The sequence below is a fragment of the Notothenia rossii genome (assembly GCF_949606895.1).
Source record: "Notothenia rossii genome assembly, chromosome: 10".
NCBI classification, from domain to species: Eukaryota; Metazoa; Chordata; class Actinopteri; order Perciformes; family Nototheniidae; genus Notothenia; species Notothenia rossii.
Genome location: NC_136908.1, coordinates 61,069,466 through 61,089,927, shown reverse-complemented (window position 1 = coordinate 61,089,927; position 20,462 = coordinate 61,069,466). Strand labels below are relative to the sequence as shown.

The 20,462-nt window shown below is 41.4% G+C and overlaps 1 protein-coding gene across 1 annotated transcript in view; it reads left to right on the top strand.

Annotated features, from left to right (window-relative positions):
• The window catches only part of kcnc2 (potassium voltage-gated channel, Shaw-related subfamily, member 2), a 70,605-nt gene extending 53,260 nt beyond the window's left edge, over positions 1 to 17,345 (top strand). Inside the window, exons 2-4 of the mRNA XM_079654388.1 lie at positions 10,988 to 11,921; positions 12,959 to 13,126; positions 17,054 to 17,345. Coding sequence (XP_079510514.1) covers positions 10,988 to 11,921; positions 12,959 to 13,126; positions 17,054 to 17,190 — 1,239 coding nt within the window. The 3' untranslated portion in view covers positions 17,191 to 17,345. The remainder of the gene's footprint in view (positions 1 to 10,987; positions 11,922 to 12,958; positions 13,127 to 17,053) is intronic.
• Positions 17,346 to 20,462: the final 3,117 nt, after the last annotated feature.

Here is a 20,462-nt window from a genome sequence, read left to right as displayed (position 1 = left end):
TAAGAAGTAGAAAGTACAGGTATTTGGGTTCAACATGTGAGAAGTAGAAAGTACAGGTATTTGAGTTCAACATGTGAGAAGTAGAAAGTACAGGTATTTGTGTTCAACATGTGAGAAGTAGAAAGTACAGGTATTTGTGTTCAACATGTAAGAAGTAGAAAGTACAGGTATTTGAGTTCAACATGTGAGAAGTAGAAAGTACAGGTATTTGTGTTCAACATGTAAGAAGTAGAAAGTACAGGTATTTGGGTTCAACATGTAAGAAGTAGAAAGTACAGGTGTTTGAGTTCAACATGTAAGAAGTAGAAAGTACAGGTATTTGGGTTCAACATGTAAGAAGTAGAAAGTACAGGTATTTGTGTTCAACATGTAAGAAGTAGAAAGTACAGGTATTTGGGTTCAAACTGTAAGAAGTAGAAAGTACAGGTATTTGGGTTCAAACTGTAAGAAGTAGAAAGTACAGGTATTTGGGTTCAACATGTAAGAAGTAGAAAGTACAGGTGTTTGTGTTCAACATGTAAGAAGTAGAAAGTACAGGTATTTGGGTTCAACATGTAAGAAGTAGAAAGTACAGGTGTTTGTGTTCAACATGTAAGAAGTAGAAAGTACAGGTATTTGAGTTCAACATGTAAGAAGTAGAAAGTACAGGTATTTGGGTTCAACATGTAAGAAGTAGAAAGTACAGGTATTTGGGTTCAACATGTAAGAAGTAGAAAGTACAGGTATTTGGGTTCAAACTGTAAGAAGTAGAAAGTACAGGTATTTGTGTTCAAACTGTAAGAAGTAGAAAGTACAGGTATTTGTGTTCAACATGTAAGAAGTAGAAAGTACAGGTATTTGGGTTCAACATGTAAGAAGTAGAAAGTACAGGTGTTTGAGTTCAACATGTAAGAAGTAGAAAGTACAGGTATTTGGGTTCAACATGTAAGAAGTAGAAAGTACAGGTATTTGTGTTCAACATGTAAGAAGTAGAAAGTACAGGTATTTGGGTTCAAACTGTAAGAAGTAGAAAGTACAGGTATTTGTGTTCAAACTGTAAGAAGTAGAAAGTACAGGTATTAGTGTTCAACATCTAAGAAGTAGAAAGTTCAGGTATTAGTGTTCAACATGTAAGAAGTCAAAGTAAAAAGTCGTCAGAAAAATAAGTAGTGGAGTAAAGTACTGATACCAGAAACATGTACTTAAGTTCAGTAACGATTTGTACTCCATTACTTCCCCCCTCTGTCAACCACCACGTTTCTTTACTTTCCATTAGTCCATGCTGATGTATCTCTTACTGTTAACAACCCATGGCTGTTATCAGGGGGATCTTGTGTTTAGAGGTGTTTGATCTGGCATTGTCCTCATGTCTGGTGGAATCAAGCACTGGGAGTGGCAGAAGCATCTTGTGTAAGATGATGTGATTAAGAGGAAGGCCTCGCTGCTTCAGGGTGTTCCAGCGATCACATGGTATCAGCGCTGTGATACGGCTGATGGCTGAATCATAATAAATGTCTCAGTTTGTGTCAAAATATACACGGAGCCGCTAAAGCAGGTTGTCATTTATCTTTGTGCCCAGGCTTCTCCCACTAACAAGGTGTCAGGCAGCAGAGAGGATTATAACGTGTGTGAGGAAACGTGTTATGATGAATTTTTTCCTGGAGGAGACGGTGTGTTCTTCCTGTGAGAGTGTTGAGTGATAAGCTCAACGTGATGCGGGACATCCGACACAATGACAGAACAGAAACAGAAATGTCTTTACAGCATAAAGCTAGTTTTGGGAGATATTTGATTAAATTACTCCACATGCCTGGTGAAGATGTAGGATTGGTTATTATTAGGGTTAATGTGGAAGTTAACATTGTTTTGGTTGCAATACCCACTTTGATTGTTGTGATATTGGCATTATTATCTTTTGTCTTCTTAAAATATGTAAACAAAATAGCAGCTAACTTAGTAGTTAACGTAGTATCAAGGGAAGGTATGTGTTTGTAAGAAAAGCCCATGATATTTCAGTAGTAAGTAAAATCCTTATTAGTTGCAAAAAAAAAATTGTTTTAAATGTTTAATTCTTTCAGAAAAAACTTGACATGATCATGCCAGGTCACCTTTTTTTTTCAAACCTAATATTGTAATTTTTAAATTTAAATGACAACATAAACTACGTTGCAGGTTCATACTGTATTATCAATAAAACATAAATTAACCAATGCATTATTATGTTTAATTATGGAACAAAAATACCTGGCAGTATACAAAGTCTTTAAAGCTAGCTCTACCTTATTCCAAAAATGGCTATTTTACATAATGAGTACTTTTAGTTATGGTACTTATATTTGAACGCCAATACTCATTACTTCTTCCACCACTAGCCTCTACAAAAGCTTCCAAAGCAAACTCTAAGGATTAAAACCTTTAATATAATAAAATGATGGCTGAAAAATTAAGCGTGTGTGTGTGTGTGTGTGTGTGTGTGTGTGTGTGTGTGTGTGTGTGTGTGTGTGTGTGTGTGTGTGTGTATGTGTGTGTGTGTGTGTGTGTGTGTGTGTGAGTGTGAGTGTGTGTGTGCGTGCGTGTGCCCACCCTTCGACCAGCCATTTATAAAGATCCAGGCGTCACTTAGCATGCAGAGTGTGTGATCTGGAAATCAGCATGTCGAGAAGCGTGTTGCAATCACAAGGCCGGAGCACTGCCTTTGCATTTTAATGCCTATCATAAATAACCCTGTGTGTGTGTGTGTGTGTGTGTGTGTGTGTGTGTGTGTGTGTGTGTGTGTGTGTGTGTGTGTGTGTGTGTGTGTGTGTGTGTGTGTGTGTGTGTGTGTGTGTGTGTGTGTGTGTGTGTGTGTGTGTGTGTGTGTGTGTGTGTGTGTGTGTGTGTGTGTAAACAGGTGTCAGTGAACTTGCATTGTAATGTAATGTGTATGCATGTGCATTTGGCTCCTGGCTGGTTTAATGTGACATGATTCAGCTTTTAAAGAGGTCGTATATATTCACTCAGCAGACGTGAATGTGATAAAATGACCGCCCAACACGAGTTGTTGTTAGTTGGCGCAGCGAAAGGAAACATCTCCCGCTGCTAGTTTCAGCTTATTTCTTGATAAGAGGCACACAGAGAGTGAGAAAGCTAGAAATGAGCAGCGCGGGGAGAGTTTGCATGTTTCAAAGCTGAGAAATACGTGTTGCAATTCTGGGAAAATTCAGTTTTTTTACTGTGTTTCTAATCAACAATGGTCTTATTCCACATGCAAGTCATTTGAGTCACACGTAGACCCAAATCATTGATTGACATGTGGCCCAAATAATTGATATCATCACTGAAATGGCACCATTCATACTTGAGTTTCTCCACCTGTATTTGAGTCAGGGAATTAAAATATAGACTATAGGCGCGTTCACACCGGAGTACTTTTCCTGTTTAGTTCCGTTAGTACCCCTTATTTTGCGTTCCCACCAAAAAGAATACTTAGTGCCGGGAACTTTTACCCCCATTTGTAGTGCCTGCTAGAGAGGTGTTACTATCCTGGGGAGAAAAAAGTACCAATTTCTATTGGCCGGGTGACTTCTCTGAAAAGTTTTGAGAAGCCGCCATTGTATTTGCTGGCATTAGCATTATTAGCATTAGCCCCGCGCACCAACGCAGAGAGACTAATTTACAGTATGGCAACACAAAAGAAAACATGGGAGCGGTGGAGATGAGGAGGTGTCGGCGTTCTGGCGATTTACTCGGAAGTCCCAAACTCCGGGGACTTCCGGCCGGGGACTCCGGGTGGCAGTATACACCGTGAAGTTGTTTGCGGCCTGCCAGTAAACCCAAAGCAGAAGAAGAAGAAGTGACGTCAGCGTCTCATTTGCATAATCGTCCCTCAGGGAACTTATTCCGGTGTGAACGCGATCTTAGTTCCATGGGGGTACTAAGTGCTGGGAACTAAGTACGGCAAAGTACTTGGTGTGAAAGCGGCTAATATGATATAAGGAAAAATAATATAATTGTTTGTCCGATTGCAAGTTCAAATAGTAGAAATGGAGCAGGGCTCGACATTAAGGACTGCCCGATGGCCCGGGGCCATCTAGTATTTAGCTCGAGCCATGAAGCCTCACCTGCTGGTTGCCCGATCGGGCAATCTATTATACCAGTATCATGCAGCTCGCAGATCCAGTAATAATAATAATAAATGGGATTTATATAGCGCTTTTCTAGACCCAAAGACGCTTTACATTATGAGTCAGGTCGACAAACGAAACAAGAACAAAAACACAAACAAAAACAAAAAACAGAAAAGCAGTCAGGAGGATGTTGGTTCAGAGGGGGGAGGGGCGGGTTTAAGGATAAGCAGAGTTGAAGAGGTGGGTTTTGAGACGGGACTGGAACAGGGTGAGGGACTCAGACTCACGGAGGTCTTGGGGCAGGGAGTTCCAGAGCTTCGGGGCTGCCACAGAGAAGGCTCTGTCCCCGAAGCTCCGGAGTTTGGCCTTGGGGATTGAGAGCAAACCGGCTGAGGTGGATCTGAGGGACTGGGGTGGTTGGTAGAGGATGAGGAGGTCAGTGAGGTAGGGGGGGGCCAGATGGTGGAGGGCTTTATAGGTGAGGACCAGGAGTTTGTAGTGAATGCGGTGTGAGACGGGAAGCCAGTGGAGTTCTTTGAGGACCGGGGTGATGTGATGCCATGATTTGGTGTGGGTGAGGAGTCTGGCGGCTGCGTTCTGGACACGCTGGAGTCTGAGTGACCCGACAGTAAAACTAAACATATCTCTAACTAGTTTAGGTAGTTTGAGAGGTAATTCAAATAGCTACGTGTGATGATCTAACCTGAAGTGTGTGTTTTGTCCGCTCACCGATGGATGTGATCATGCAGAGCTGCGTGTCGACTCGTCAGCAGCAGCTGATCTCTCTCTCCCGTCAGATTAGACTTCACTCGCGTTTATGTCCATATCGATCAGATCCAGCTAGTTTTAGCTAATGATATGACTACCTGCTTATTAAAAGACACCGTGACCTAAACAATAAGTGTCGCTATGCAACTGGGTGAGGCCACAAAGTATAGCGCAGCATTATGCATTTGTTTACATGCCCACCGGAACCCCGAGGCATTAGCAACAGATCAACGCACAATCAACCCATACAGGACATCTCTTTCTCCACATTAAGTGTTACACATTAGAATTGACTACTCTTGTCTGTCACATACTCTTCTTGTCTGTCACATAAGTGGCGCAACTGAAGCGGTATTGCGCTAAAGGGAAATTATTTTGACCGGAAATTTTGACCAAAGAGATTTAGATTTGCTTGCTAACGGGAACTCTGACGTCGCCATTGTGTGTGCTTCGCGGATGCACTCGGCTGCTCGGTCAGCTTCTGGATGAGGAGGCATTCCTTCGACCAACTTACAGTAGATAACATTACAAACATTTTTAACAGGGGCCATAATAGCGTAAATAATGTTTGTTTTGGCAGTTATAACTGAATTGAATGTTTTCTACTTTTTTACATCTGGGAAGGCATTTGCCTTCATCAGATGGAAAGTGTCTTGACCAACAACTTAAGTATTTATTAAAGCTATGCAGGGCATGCAAGCAAGCAAACACAGACAAGTGAAATGAAGAATACAATTGAAATTGTAATATTGTGCTGGTTCATCTTATAATTCAGTCTATAGAATGCACCAGACAGCATCTAAGACCTGCAAAAATCTAAATGTTCTAGGGGGAGGCCCCCCAAACCCTTCGTGTGTCATTTCGTCCGCGCGCATTTTTCAGGGCAATCTCTATTGGGCTCAGGGCCATCTGTAAATTAGATGGCCCACATCTAAAATGATAGGGTCAGTGTGCAAAGTGAGATGAAGCTTTCTGTCAAAAGCAGCTGTTTAAAGTGTCTTTTCTGAGCATTATCATATCCTGTTTATCTAACTGAATGTAGAAAGTGGATGCTACTGAGTAACCTCATCAAACTCATGTTGCAGCCGTCAGACAGAGGCACTTAATAAAGAAAGAGAAAGAGATATAGTGTATACGATATATAAAAAGAGCCCATGCTCCCAGCAGGAGAGTGAATGTTTGCACACAGATCAGTTGCAGGGCGACCCAAATAACAGCAACGATATTTTCAGAGTGTGTGAGTCATGCAATCCCAAAACAAAGCAGGGTGTGAAACGACTTCTTCAGGCGTCAGTAGGAGGAGCGCAGGATGTGAAGAAAGGAGCAAATCTGCTCCGTCTCGCAGGCTGTGGATGTTCGCACATTCAGAAAAGCTGGATGTGAGCTCTACGTCTGACAGGCGGTGTGCAGAGGAACACCAAAACAAGACAGAAATCTCTATGTGACTCATTAAATAAAGATGGCACCGGTGATGATGGCTGCCGTGTCTTTGGCTCATCTCGAACTTTGCCTTTTTTTCGTATTATTTCAGTGTTTTTTTTTTTTTTTTTTTCGTGTGCTTGGACTGTTGGAGGAGCCTGTGACCTAAGATTTTCATCGTCATAACTACACTGTAGCTATTAACGTTACTTCAATTCTATTTCAACAACTTAAGAAAAGTTTTTTTGAAGCACAATTTCTATTTAAATCAGGGGATGCTTCACGTGGTATGGATGCTGTATAATCAGTTGTTATAACTCACATGTTTTTCTTAACGAGACTTGACACATTTTAAGATGACTTTTTTGGTTAAGCTACAGATAGACAGGAAAGGGGGAAAGATGGGCGAAGACATTACATGTTACTTATCAGACGCTTTTATCCAAAGAGACTTACATAATCAATACTGTGGACAATCCCCACAGGAGCAATTTGGGGTGAAGTGTCTCAGGGACACAACGACATGCTGACTGCAGTGGGGTTTGAACCTGTGACCCCCTGATCCCAACACCAAGGCTCTATCCACTGCGCCACACGCAGCAAATGGACTACCATGCCTGGCACAATTCTGTAAACATAATTAATGCGTAAACCATGAATAAAGAAGACATCCATTTATTGTAGTGATTTCATGCATACAGTTTGGACTGTTATTGCTGCAACTTTAATCCAGGACAACATGCACAAAACCTGGTACAACAGCCTGAAATGTAATACAATGCAATTACGGAAAAGTGACATGATTTATGGCGCAGTTCCACTGCAGCGGGTAGCCCCGTTTAAGCGTCCTTAATCGTTCTCAAGCGGCCAGGCCAGTTTTTGGTGGCCTTTCCATACAGCGTAGCACCGGCTAGCGGGTACTTTTTCCCTCTTTTTCCGGCCCCACAAAATCGTGGTTCTATCAGGCCAGGGCCAGGGCTGAACTAGTGACGTCAACACTTTCGACTGCTGATTGGTCAGAGAGAATCGTCACAAGATCGCGCGCGAGATCATCCCTAGCGTTGCATATATATCTAGAAGCAAGATTGCAGCATTTTTATACACAGCATTTTTATACACAGTGTTTTTGTAAACGGAAGAGCTACAAAAACGGCAACAAAGAAAAGCACACCGTGGTCGACCGAGGAGGTGACGGCGTTCCTACATCTCATTGGCCAAAAAAAAGCCGGTCGCCCCGCCTACACTGCGTCCCAGGTCCTAAACTGTAATGGAAATGCACCACGGCCTCGGAAGGCCAGTGAGGCAGACCGAGGCCTGAGCGAGGACGCTTAAACGGGGCTACCCCGCTGCAGTGGAAATGTGCCATTAATGTGCTATAGGAGAACAAAAAAACAATTTGCACAAATACAAAGCCATTTCTCGATGCCATACTGGCTGGTTAGTTAATCCACTTTCCTTCCCAACTGCCCAACATACCGTCAGTATTAATTAAATCTGTCTGCGTGTGCACTCCTACATTCCCTCCAGGAGCAAAGAGGAAGTGTGTGTGTGTTTGTTGCTCTTGCTAATAGATTGCTCCTCTCTCTGGAGCCATTTCCAATTGATGCAGCTTGTCTCTGGGTTCAATGTCTTTCTCTGGAGTAAATTCATGTATTTATCTCGGGGCATGTTTACCCAGTCACCGTGTGGAGGACATTCTTAAGAGAAACTGATAAATGATCCATGGACAAAGTTTGTCTTTTGTTATATTTAATACATTAATAAAGAAAGTCAATATACAATTGAAATCGATCTGAAATGCAGGAACAGAGCTACTTCGTCCTCAGAGGGTCAAATGGCTTTGCACCCAGAACACAGTTTACAGTCACACTGTAGTAGAGAGGAAATAGTCAACTGGTCCCACCCTTAAATTATTTTAGGCATTATCTAAACATCCCCACCATTAAACCATTAAACCATAAATCCTTAACCATTTGCAAATCCACCTTTTGCCCTTCCTGAAATGTTAATCCTTAACATATGTCTCTTTTTAAAAACATGTAGGATTAAAAATACTAAATAAACGACTGAAAGCTAATCAGAGTCTGAAACATAATCTATATTTTTGAAATGATTATATACAGGACTGTCTCAGAAAATTAGAATATTGTGATAAAGTTCTTTATTTTCTGTAATGCAATTAAAAAAACAAAAATGTCATACATTCTGGATTCATTATAAATCAACTGAAATATTGCAAGCCTTTTATTATTTTAATATTGCTGATTATGGCATACAGCTTAAGAAAACTCAAATATCCTATCTCTAAATATTAGAATATCATGAAAAAGTATACTAGTAGGGTGTTCAACGAATCACTTGAATCGTCTAATTAACTCGAAACACCTGCAAGGGTTTCCTGAGCCTTGAAAAACACTCAGCTTGGTTCAGTAAACTAAATCACAAGTATGGGGAAGACTGCTGATCTGACTGCTGTCCAGAGGACCGTCATTGACACCCTCCATCAGGAGGGTAAGACACAAAAAGAAATTTCTCAAAGAGCAAGCTGTTCAGAGAGTGCAGTTTCAAAGCACATCCACAAAAAGTCTGTTGGAAGGGGGAAATGTGGCAGGAAACGCTGCACAACCAAGAGAGATGACCGCAGCCTTAACAGCATTGTGAAGAAGAGTCGCTTCCAGAATTTGGGGGAGCTTCAAAGACAGTGGACTGAAGCTGGAGTCCAGGTATCAAAAGTCACTGTTCACAGACGTGTCCGGGAAATGGGCTACAATAGCCGTATTCCCATGGTCAAGCCACTTCTGAACTCAAGACAACGGAAGAGGCGTCTGACTTGGGCTAAGGAAAAGAAGCACTGGACAGTTGCACAGTGGTCCAAAGTCCTCTTTTCAGACGAAAGCAAGTTTTGTATTTCATTTGGAAGTCAAGGCGCCAGAGTCTGGAGAAAGGCTGGAGAGGAGCAAAATCCAAGTTGCTTGAAATCCAGTGTGAAGTTCCCACAGTCAGCGATGGTTTGGGGAGCCATGTCAGCTGCTGGTGTTGGTCCACTGTGTTTCATCAAGCCCAGAGTAAATGCAGCTGTGTACCAAGAGATTTTAGAGCACTACATGCTTCCGTCTGCTGAAAAGCTCTATGGAGATGAGGAATTCATTTTCCAGCATGATCTGGCACCTGCCCACAGTGCCAAAACCACCAGTAACTGGTGTACTGACCATGGCATTACTGTCCTCGATTGGCCTGCAAATTCCCCTGACCTGAACCCCATAGAGAATATGTGGGGTATTGTGAAGAAGAAGCTGAAAGACACCAGACCCAACAATGCTAATGAGCTAAAGGCCGCTATTGAAGCATCCTGGGCATCCATAACACCTCAGCAATGCCACAGGCTGATTGCCTCCATGCCACGCCGCATTGATGCAGTAATCCGTGCAAAAGGATTCCCAACCAAGTACTGAGTGCATTAATGGACATTTTCAAATGTTTGATTGTGTTTTGCTGTTATAAATCTTTTTTTTTTACTTGGTCTGAGGAACTATTCTAATTTTTTGAGATAGGATTTTTGAGTTTTCTTAAGCTGTATGCCATAATCAGCAATATTAAAATAATAAAAGGCTTGCAATATTTCAGTTGATTTGTAATGAATCCAGAATGTATGACATTTTTGTTTTTTTAATTGCATTACAGAAAATAAAGAACTTTATCACAATATTCTAATTTTCTGAGACAGTCCTGTAATGACACGACAGCCGTACATAGAGCGTCATTCAACATGTCTGTGATGGATTGATATTAACTGTTGGGAAAATACTGAATGTCCTCTTCTAAACATGAGAGTAACATGATAACATCCCAACTGTAGCTGAGGACATGACAGGATGTGTGATTACCTAGAAGAGCATCAGGACTGTTTGAGGCATATGATAGCTATGTGATTAACATGATGATTCAGCCTCTATGGAGAGAGACATATGACAAGCATGATCATTTCTGAGGTGGAGCTAATCTGAAGTAAACATTGAATACTGCTTTCTATTCCTCCATCTTGGGACTGTGGAACTCCCTCTCTTGGATATCAGCATGTGAAGGACACTGTTCAGGAACTAGTTGATGCTCTGTGTGTGATGACTACTTCCATTCTGGAGAGGATCACAGATACATGGATCCTGAGATTGAAGATCAAGCCGGGGACGAGGGATTATTTACATTTTTAAGTATTTAGAAAAAGCAGTAATTTTGAGAAAAAAGGTCAGGATTTTGAGAAAAAGTTAGAATTTTAAGGAAAAAGTAAGAATTTTGAAATGTTGAAAAAAGTCCGAATTTTCCGATTTAGAGAAAAACCTGATCCTGAGATTGAAGATCAAGCCAGGGACGAGTCATTATTAACATTTGAGTTTTCAGAAAAAGTCTGGATTTTGAGATTCTGAGAAAAAGTCAGAATTTTGAGAAAAAGTCAGGATTTTGAGAGAAAGTCAGAATTTTTAGATTTTCTGAAAAAAGCCAACATTTTGAGAACAAATGTGTTATTCCTGCATCTTGTGACTGAGTAACTCCCTCTCTTGGATATCAGCATGTGAAGGACACTGTTCAGGAACTAGTTGATGCTCTGTATGTGATGACTACTTCCATTCTGGAGAGGATCACAAATACATGGATCCTGAGATTGATTTTTCTAACAGTAACACAATGTTTTTCTCTCCTCTTCTCCTCCCCTCTTGTAGTTCATAGCCTTTGCCTCGTTGTTCTTCATCCTGGTCTCCATCACCACCTTCTGCTTGGAGACTCACGAAGCGTTTAACACCATCATCAACAAGACAGATCCAACGAGGAACAGCAGCGCTCCGGACTCAGGCCCGCAGTACGAGATAGAAACGGACCCAGCCCTCACCTACGTGGAGGGCGTTTGCGTCTTCTGGTTCACCATCGAGTTCCTCGTCCGCGTCACGTTCTGTCCGGTGAAGCTGGAGTTTATTAAAAGCGTCCTCAACATCATCGACTTTGTGGCCATCCTGCCTTTCTACTTAGAGGTTGGGTTGAGCGGCCTTTCTTCCGAAGCCGCCAAAGATGTGTTGGGTTTCCTCAGAGTGGTTCGCTTCGTTCGAATCCTTCGTATCTTCAAGCTAACACGTCACTTCGTGGGTTTAAGAGTGCTCGGACACACTTTACGAGCGAGCACCAACGAATTCCTGCTGCTCATCATTTTCCTGGCGTTGGGAGTACTTATTTTCGCCACCATGATCTACTACGCCGAGCGAATTGGCGCAGATCCCAACGACCCAACGGGTAGCAACCACACAAAGTTCAAAAACATCCCAATTGGCTTTTGGTGGGCCGTGGTGACCATGACAACACTGGGTTATGGAGACATGTATCCAAAGACCTGGTCAGGCATGGTTGTTGGTGCGTTGTGTGCCTTGGCGGGCGTTCTGACGATAGCCATGCCCGTTCCTGTTATCGTGAATAACTTTGGGATGTACTACTCGCTGGCCATGGCCAAGCAGAAGCTTCCCAAGAAGAGGAAGAAGCACATTCCTCAGGCGGTGCAGGGGGGGTCGCCCATTTACTGCCAAGCTGAGCTCAACACCACCTGCAACAGCACTCAAAGTGACCTGTGCAACACCAAAGGAGGAAGGGGACTCGAACGCAACCGCTCAGGTAAGACTCAGACGTTTAGGTTATTACAAATAAGTGTTGTTTTATATTTCAGGTGAAATTTGTAAAGAAAATTCTTAAGAGAAACTGATAAATGATTGACAGTTTGTCTTTTGTTATATTTAATAAAGTAATAAAGAAAGTCAATATACAAGTGGAATTGATCTCAAATGCAGGAACAGAGCAACTTCATCCTCAGAGGATTTTTTTTTAATGTGTGGTCAGAACTTTGAACACATCACATGTAGACCCAAATAATTGATATTATCACTGAAATGGCACCATTCATACTCCACCTGATATTGAGTTTCAGAGGTGGGAAGTAGTGGAGTACAAATACTTAGTTACTGTACTTAAGTACATTTTTCTGGTATCAGTACTTTACTCCACTACTCATTTTTCTGACGACTTTTACTTTGACTTCTTACATTTTGAACCCAAATACCTGTACTTTCTACTTCTTACATGTTGAACACAAATACCTGTACTTTCTACTTCTTACATGTTGAACTCAAATACCTGTACTTTCTACTTCTCACATGTTGAACACAAATACCTGTACTTTCTACTTCTCACATTTTCCAAACAGGCTGGTTCCTTTAGTCTGAATGTGTGTTTGGTGGCGTGATCATTATTATTTAGAGTCATTGCGTGCCTATTGATTTGAACACGATCCGTGTATCCATCATTTCCTGGTCTTCTCTAAAGAAGAGGGACCAATGAAAACGTTGTCATGTTGCCGTTGGTCACCATGGAAACATTCATTAGCTAACAATGACATTATTGATCTATTAATATAAAGGGAGGTCAGGTACTCTTTAAAACAGCTGCTAGTTATGGGTACTTTTTACTGAAGTACATTTCAAAGCCTCTTTACTTTGACTTGAGTAAAGAAGTTTAGTCAGTACTTCTACTTTCACCAGAGTATTTTTAAACACTTCTACTTGAGTAAAGGATGTGTGTACTTGTGCCATCTCTGTTGGGTTTTAAAAGAACAAGTATTTGAGTCAGGGAATTAAAATATAGACTGTATGTGTCAGTTCTGTCAGCAGACTGCAGTGGGGGGGGCAGTGACCTCACTCTGTCCCCGGAGGAGAGGGTCCCGATGAGGAGGTCCAGCACCCGAGAGCAGGACCTCAGCGGGGGGGGAACCTGCTTCCTGCTCGCTGCCAGTGACTACGCTGCAGACGGAGGGATGAGGAAGACAGGTAACTGCATGCAGGAATCAAAGGTCTTCTAATGTGATTGCATTGAACTATACAGTAGGTCCATATTTTAATAGAGATAAGCACATGTTACTAAAACCATGGTTGATCAAAATGTATAAGCTAGGTGAACATATAAAGCTGTTGAGATTGAAGGTACTGTTTTGCATTTAGCAAAAGTTAAATGCAAAACAGTGTATATTACTCACAGGTGGAAAGGTCAGACTAAGAAAGGGAAGCCCTGTTGTTGAGTCACGCAACTTTCAAAAGCAGAAAAGGTCATGAAGTATAAACTGAGACACTATGTGGTCACTAAAAGGCAATGTTTGGTAACCGCGTCTATAATATGTTACCACACTAAAATGATATTAAGAAGACTAAAGCATGTAATGTATTGTTGTGTTAATCTGCGCTGTGTAATGTGGAAGCGTTGGATCTAATAGCCTTTTAGCAGAAGTTAACGTCCGGCTGTTAGAGCTTTATTCTAAATTCTCAGAGCGCTATACTGTTCTCTCGGGACAAAAATTAAATCCATGCTTTCCTCCAATTAGAGCGCCGTCCAATCCAATCCACTTTATTTATATAGCACATATTAAAAACAGAGGGTTTACCGAAGTGCTTCACAGCAAACATAACATTATAATAAAATATAATATTTCAATAATAGATAAAAGCCACACAAAGGCTATGGACAGACAATAAAAGCATAACAATCGATAAAACAGCTCAACCTGACTGGAAAGCGAGGGAAAAGAGGTGGGTCTTCAGACGGGACGTAAAAGTTTGAAGGGTGGGCGACAATTTGACATGGGGGGGGCAGGTCGTTCCAGAGCCTGGGGGCTACTGCTGAGAACATTTTTTTAAAGCTTAGTGAACATGTAATGAATTCAGAAGTCAAACATTATGAGAAGACAATAATGCATCTTTGTGCAGATTAACACTTACTTGGGTTACTTTTATAACATTAACATAAAGAACGATATTCACATGAACTATACATGTACCACAAAACTACGTACAGAACAATATGGCAAAATACACATACAAATAATAATAAAATGTGTTGTTACTTTGGGGGAAACTTCTGAAGCAATTGGAGTCAGGACTCAGAGAGACACGAGGAGAGCTGGAGCTTTGATGGCAAACACTGGCGGTTTATTTGGAGTTACGGCCGGAGACAGGATGTGTGCCACGAGTTGACACGGCGGTTGCCAAACCAATTCTGAAGAACTCTTTCTGCAGCTCGAGGTTTTAACTAGTTCAGAGTGTAATAATCACATTCTTTATCAGTGAGACTAAACATTATGGACCTGAATCTATAGAGCTCTCGTCCATAGGAAAGAACGTGCGCCAGGGAAGCTTCGTCCCTGAACAGTGAACTACCTCACGGCGGCTTGTGCTCGGTCATAGACTGGCAACAACAATGCGCCCAAGTTGCCCCTCCTTAACGGCCCGTCCACACAGCAGTGTTAAAAAATCTTCCAACGCTTCTCTGCCCATTCACTTTGAATGGGGGTGACGTCACGTTGCCTCGCTTTTCGCCGAACTGCATTGTGGGGAAGCAAAGCGAAGATTTCCAGGATTTCCTGGATTTTCAGGATTCAAAAGTTGAGCAATGTTCAATTTTTGAAGCTGAGGTGGAAGCGTCAACCAATCAAATCCCGTTTATGCAAATCGGACAGTACAAGCGCTAGCCAATCAAACCACGTGCAAGCTGGGAGAGCCATACCGCAGTTCATTTCCTCATATTCCAAACGAGAAATTACGGTAGCAAATCACCCGGTTCTTTACGACCAGTAACTATTTACCGGGATACAAACCGGAGGAACCAGGCATGGAGGGAGGTGGCAGAGACAGTGGGTGAAAGTGGTAGGTTTTCGCCTGTTTGGGAGTTTATATATATATATATATTGCTCGCATAAAATCCCCCGGGTTTTTTGCTTTGTATGTCGGGGGCTTTCAGACACGCCCACCTCCAAGATTTTCAAGATTTTTTTTAACGCTGCTGTGTGGACGGGCCGTAAGAGAGATAGCAGCAATACCCAAGGCAGTAGACCTATGCCGTGGGAAAGGAGACAGTGAGAAGAGAACACGATGAACTGGGTCGAAGGTTGAAGACCTAAGCAAATGATTCCCTAACAGTTACGAGAAGTGGAAAGCTGTTCAGATATTACTTATTGACTGTTTATCAGAATTGAATTGAGATTATAGCAGATAAACCACATCATGGAGGTTCTTCTCACAGGAAGGCTTCTCTCCAATAGTGTTTTTGGGTGTAGGCGTCCGCAGCTGTGCCATATTGAAGCTAATGAATAAAACATGGGGTCCTTTTTAGTCCCTTTATCTACCTGTTGGCAAACACACAGCTGCCCTTTGTTCTGAAACAGACGAGTGGTGCCGTGTGCAAAATGCTAATGAGGTTTCCATGTTCCTCACGAGTGTTTCAATTTAATTAATGATCTGGCTGGCTGCTTGTTTATTTCAATAAGGGGCCTTCACATTCTGTAATTTTAGCAGGTGGAAAGTCTGAATCCATCATTAAAGTTTAAGAAACAAAGATATTATCTTCAGTATGTTATATTTGACACATAAAGTGCATTTTGGTAGTCTTAATATACATTGTTGTTATATACATTTGAACTAGATGCTTCAATTTGAATGTGATGTATAAGCAAAGTAAGATATACTAACTTCTTGTGAAAGAATATACTAACGATAATGCCATGAGATGAATAACTGCTAATGAATGATTCTTATGTTTAATACAACTAGTTTAAGAATAACATGATCTCCTATTTGACGAGTTTCCACACTTAATTCTGGACAGGGTTTTAATCACACAGGTATCGCTGCTATCTCTCTTTAGGAGGGGCAGCTTGGGGGCTTTGTTGTTGCCAGTCTATGACGGAGCACAAGCCGCCATGAGGTAGTTTACTGTTCAGGGACGAAGGACATATTCTTTCCTATGGACGAGAGCTCTATAGATTCAGGGTCCTTATTGCTTTAGTCTCACTGATAAAGAATGTTGATTATTACACTCCGAACTAGTTAAAACCTTGAGAAAGAGAAAGAAAGAGTTCTTCAGAATTGGTTTGGCGACGGCTGTGTAAACTCATGACACACCACCTAACTTGTGAATTCTCCGGCCGTAACTCCAAATAAACCGTCAGTGTTTGCCATCAAAGCTCCAGCTCTCCACGTGCCTCTCTGAGTCCTGTTTCCAATTGCTTCAGAAGTTTCCCCCACAACTGCTTTCAACTAACAGAATACAAAATACATCTAATTAAAGTCAACATTTCCGTTTTTTCACTGCTTACAGTATAAGGGAGTACAGTAACCTTTAGAGTGTCCTGATTAAACATCTTCAATAAGCCTCACAGTTTCAGTCAGGATTGTGCATGCTCTCACCCTGCAGTGACTGTTGCTCTGTCTCACAATACAATACAATAGAAAGGGGCCTTATTGGCATGACCACATTTTAAACATATTGCCAAAGCATTAAGCACAAGCGTAATTAACAGAACAAAACAAAAGATGTCAACAATACATGTGGCTCAACAGCATAGCACAAAACATACTGTATATGCCACATTCAACCACCATTAGTTCCTCGTACGTGTCAACATAAACCTGTTTCTGATTCTGATTATGAGTATCCTGATTACATATAACCATCTCCAATGTGCCTCACAGTTTCACTCAGGATTGTGCATGCTCTCAGTGATTGTTGCTCTGTCTCAAAATGCAATACAATACAAAGGTGCTTTATTGGCATGACCACATTTTAAACTTTGTCTCATTCTGTCTCCTGTCTTGTCTCGGTTTCGCTCGGCTTCTTTGGACTTGGATCGTTGCCTTGCTGCCTGCTCGCCTGCCTGCCTGTGTGTGTATTTGTCCTCCACCTCTTCTCTGTCGCTCCTTCATCGGAAGGCTATGAGAAATCCCGGAGTTTAAACAACATTTCGAGCATGTCATCGAACACCCTGAGGTTTTCTCCCGTGACCTCGCCGTACGGATCGCCCTGCCCTCTGCGACGCTCTCGCTCCCCCATCCCCTCCATCCTCTGAGACCTCCTCCAACAGACTGACACACACACACACACACACACACACACACACACACACACACACACACACACACACACACACACACACACACACACACACACACACACACACACACACAACCTCCCTATGGTCTTACATCTGCACTTCTAAATAGGCAAAAAATAGCATTTAAAATCAGTCAAGCAAATAAATAATCTCAAAACAAGCTCATGTAGAATAATACTGGTATAACATACTTGAATAAAAGTTACAGTGTGCAGTGTCAGAATAGTTTATACTAAATATTGTGGGGGGAAATTCGGCAAGAAATCACATTTTGGTAAGAAATGAACAAATATAGAAATGTGTGTTATTTGATAAAGTCAAAGCATTCAACAGAGTTTAATTTCATTAATTAAATGTATTATGTCAACGGATTTAGGTTAGTTGAAATCAACAATATTAAGTTTGAATAACAAATATTAGGTTCAACTTAATAATATTGTTTGACATCTGTTGACATAAAACATTAAATTAAAGTCAACCTTTCAGTTTTTTCAGTGCATCCAAACACAAGTCATACATCTAAGCAATTTACATTACAGTCCATCAATCATTCAATCAATCAATCAATCAATCAATCAATCAATCAATCAATCAATCAACCAATCAACCAATCAGTCCATCAACCAATCAATCAATCAATCAATCAACGTTTATTTATAGCCCAATATCATATGGACTTTACATTTCGAATGGTACAAAGGACAGAGGGGGAAATACATCACGCATGGTAATTACAAACCTAACATCCATGTGGTAAAACCCAAATTATGAAGTTATGAAGACAAGTATAATTAAATTAGACTTATGATACATTTCCACAATAAAGATTATCGTGCATAAGTACTTACAAGTGTAGCTAAGACTATTATAGCAACTTTTCCTGGAGTTCCTTTAGCTCGATAATGTTGGACACTTGCAATAAAACACCTTGGCTTCAGAAGTAGCAGCCATAGATAAAAGGACACATGAATAATCAGGGATGTTTCTGTATTTAGGTGAAAAAGACGTGCTTCCAATAAAAAAGAAAGAGAGAGAGAGAGAGAGAGAGAGAGAGAGAGAGAGAGATCATTTTAACCTCACATGACTTTATTTTCCGTGCTGGAGACAGAAGAGGACGTTTGTCTCGACTCACAAGCTGTCTCTCACCTGCTCGTGTTATTGCATGGATCATCCTGTCACCATCCGACAACACGGCATGGGGAGAAGGAACCGTGAGATTGAAAAACATATATATAGGAGGAGTTTTTAATTTAACGTTATTATGTTGGGCTTTCGGAAGAAGACTCTTGTCTCATTTTGCCATTTCCTTCATCTCCAGTCCACCCAGGAGACTGAAAACACACAGAACACCAGCTGTGTGTGTGTTTCCATTTCCAATTCTCTCCATGTCTCTGTTTCCTCTGACTGGGTGCCACCAAAGCTGTGTGTGTCTCTGGTTGTTCACTCACAGATATCTGCAAAGAGGTTGTCTTTACTGGTTTCACACAAGCAGAGAGCAGCGTTCTGTCTTAACATCCCGGAGGAAATCACACCGCCATTTTGGACAGGTAACAGGTGTGAGGGATGCTGTGCAGAACACTTTTTTGGGTCATGATTTGGTGTCAATGTGTGTCTAAACGGGGGTTATTCAATAATCCCTCAGAAGATATGTACCTGCTGTGTGGTTTCTCTTGAAGGTGCTGCTTGTAGCATTTGAATCAGTGGATGATTAAAACATCATATTTTGTATAATTTATTTTTTTAACAGGATGAGTGAGGGTAGAATTACATTACATTCAAGATTTCATGACACCAAGAAATTAATTGGCAACAAAATTTGACTTAAATGAGATAGCAATTAATACTTCATCCCCACAAATGTTTTCAAAACAAACACACACTGACCAAACCTCCCCTTCCCAAACTGACACACACACACACACACACGCACACACACACACACACACACACACACACACACACACACACATACCATGTATGCATCACTTCAGGGGACATTACATTGACTTACATGCATTTCCTGGAGACTTATCCTAACCTCAACCATAACCAACACATGCCTAACCCTAACACTCAACTTAACCAAGTCTTCACCCTAAAATTAATGATTCCCGACATGGAGACCTCCCTTTTGGCCCCATAAGGGAGGCGGGTCCCCACACGGGACTGTGTAAACAGATTTAGGTCCCCACAAGGATAGTAATGCTAGGTCACACACACTCACACACACACACTCCCAGATTGTGGGTGTTCCTGTGGCTCATCTCCTCTACAGAGCCTCGTAAATTGTGATTAGACTCATAATATTGAGACACAATTATAATTAGAGTAAACAAAATGACACCATGAGAAATTTGCATCCTGATTTTTTTCCGCATTTGCACACAATTTACACCCTAAGAGCAGATTTATTTATCACAAAAACAAGAACTGTTACATCATTTTCCTGCACAGTATACCATGCATCACTAAGGGCTATTAACTGCTCTCAAACGACACAGACGAACATGTTACAGTTTTGAAATCTCATGCACCAAAGACGCCTTTTTTCTTTATTCATTCAGAATATTTCACACATTTCTTGCTATGCACCAACAGGTGTAGAGCAGCCTCTCCCATCCCTTCAGTACTGAAACAGTAGCAGATGGTTGCCTAGAAACTGGCTCACAGCTAGATGCGTCTCACACATAACTCTGCAAAAAATCAAACAATTAAAAAAGAAATAAAAAGTATTGAATCGCCCCCGAGTTCTGATATGAGCTGACAGAGATCTGTATTGACACGTTCAAGAGATGATGCATTTCTGATATTTAGAGATGAGACTTGTGTTTATATTTTTTAAATGTAGACGAATCATTCCCTATTTGAATGACGGAGGGATAAGTCTTCAGTCACGAGGACGTCCCGCAGGACATTATGTGGACGAGGAAGCGCACAAAAACTCTTTCTGACTGACAGCTGTCGGCTCAACAGGAAGTTAAAGAACAAAAAGGAAATCCTGGGAGAACTTGGATTAGCGTTTACGTTTTATTTTACTTCCTGCGGGGGAAAAAAAGGAGAGCAACAGCGGACACGTCTTCAAAAGAGACTGTATAGATATCGCTCCTGTATATAAGACAACAAACGTCTTTCGATGGTAACGGTGTTTGCTAATTGACACTCAATCAAGTGTATTAAGATGTGAGGCACTTTGTGTGTACTTAAAAATGAAGTGTGCATATATGAAC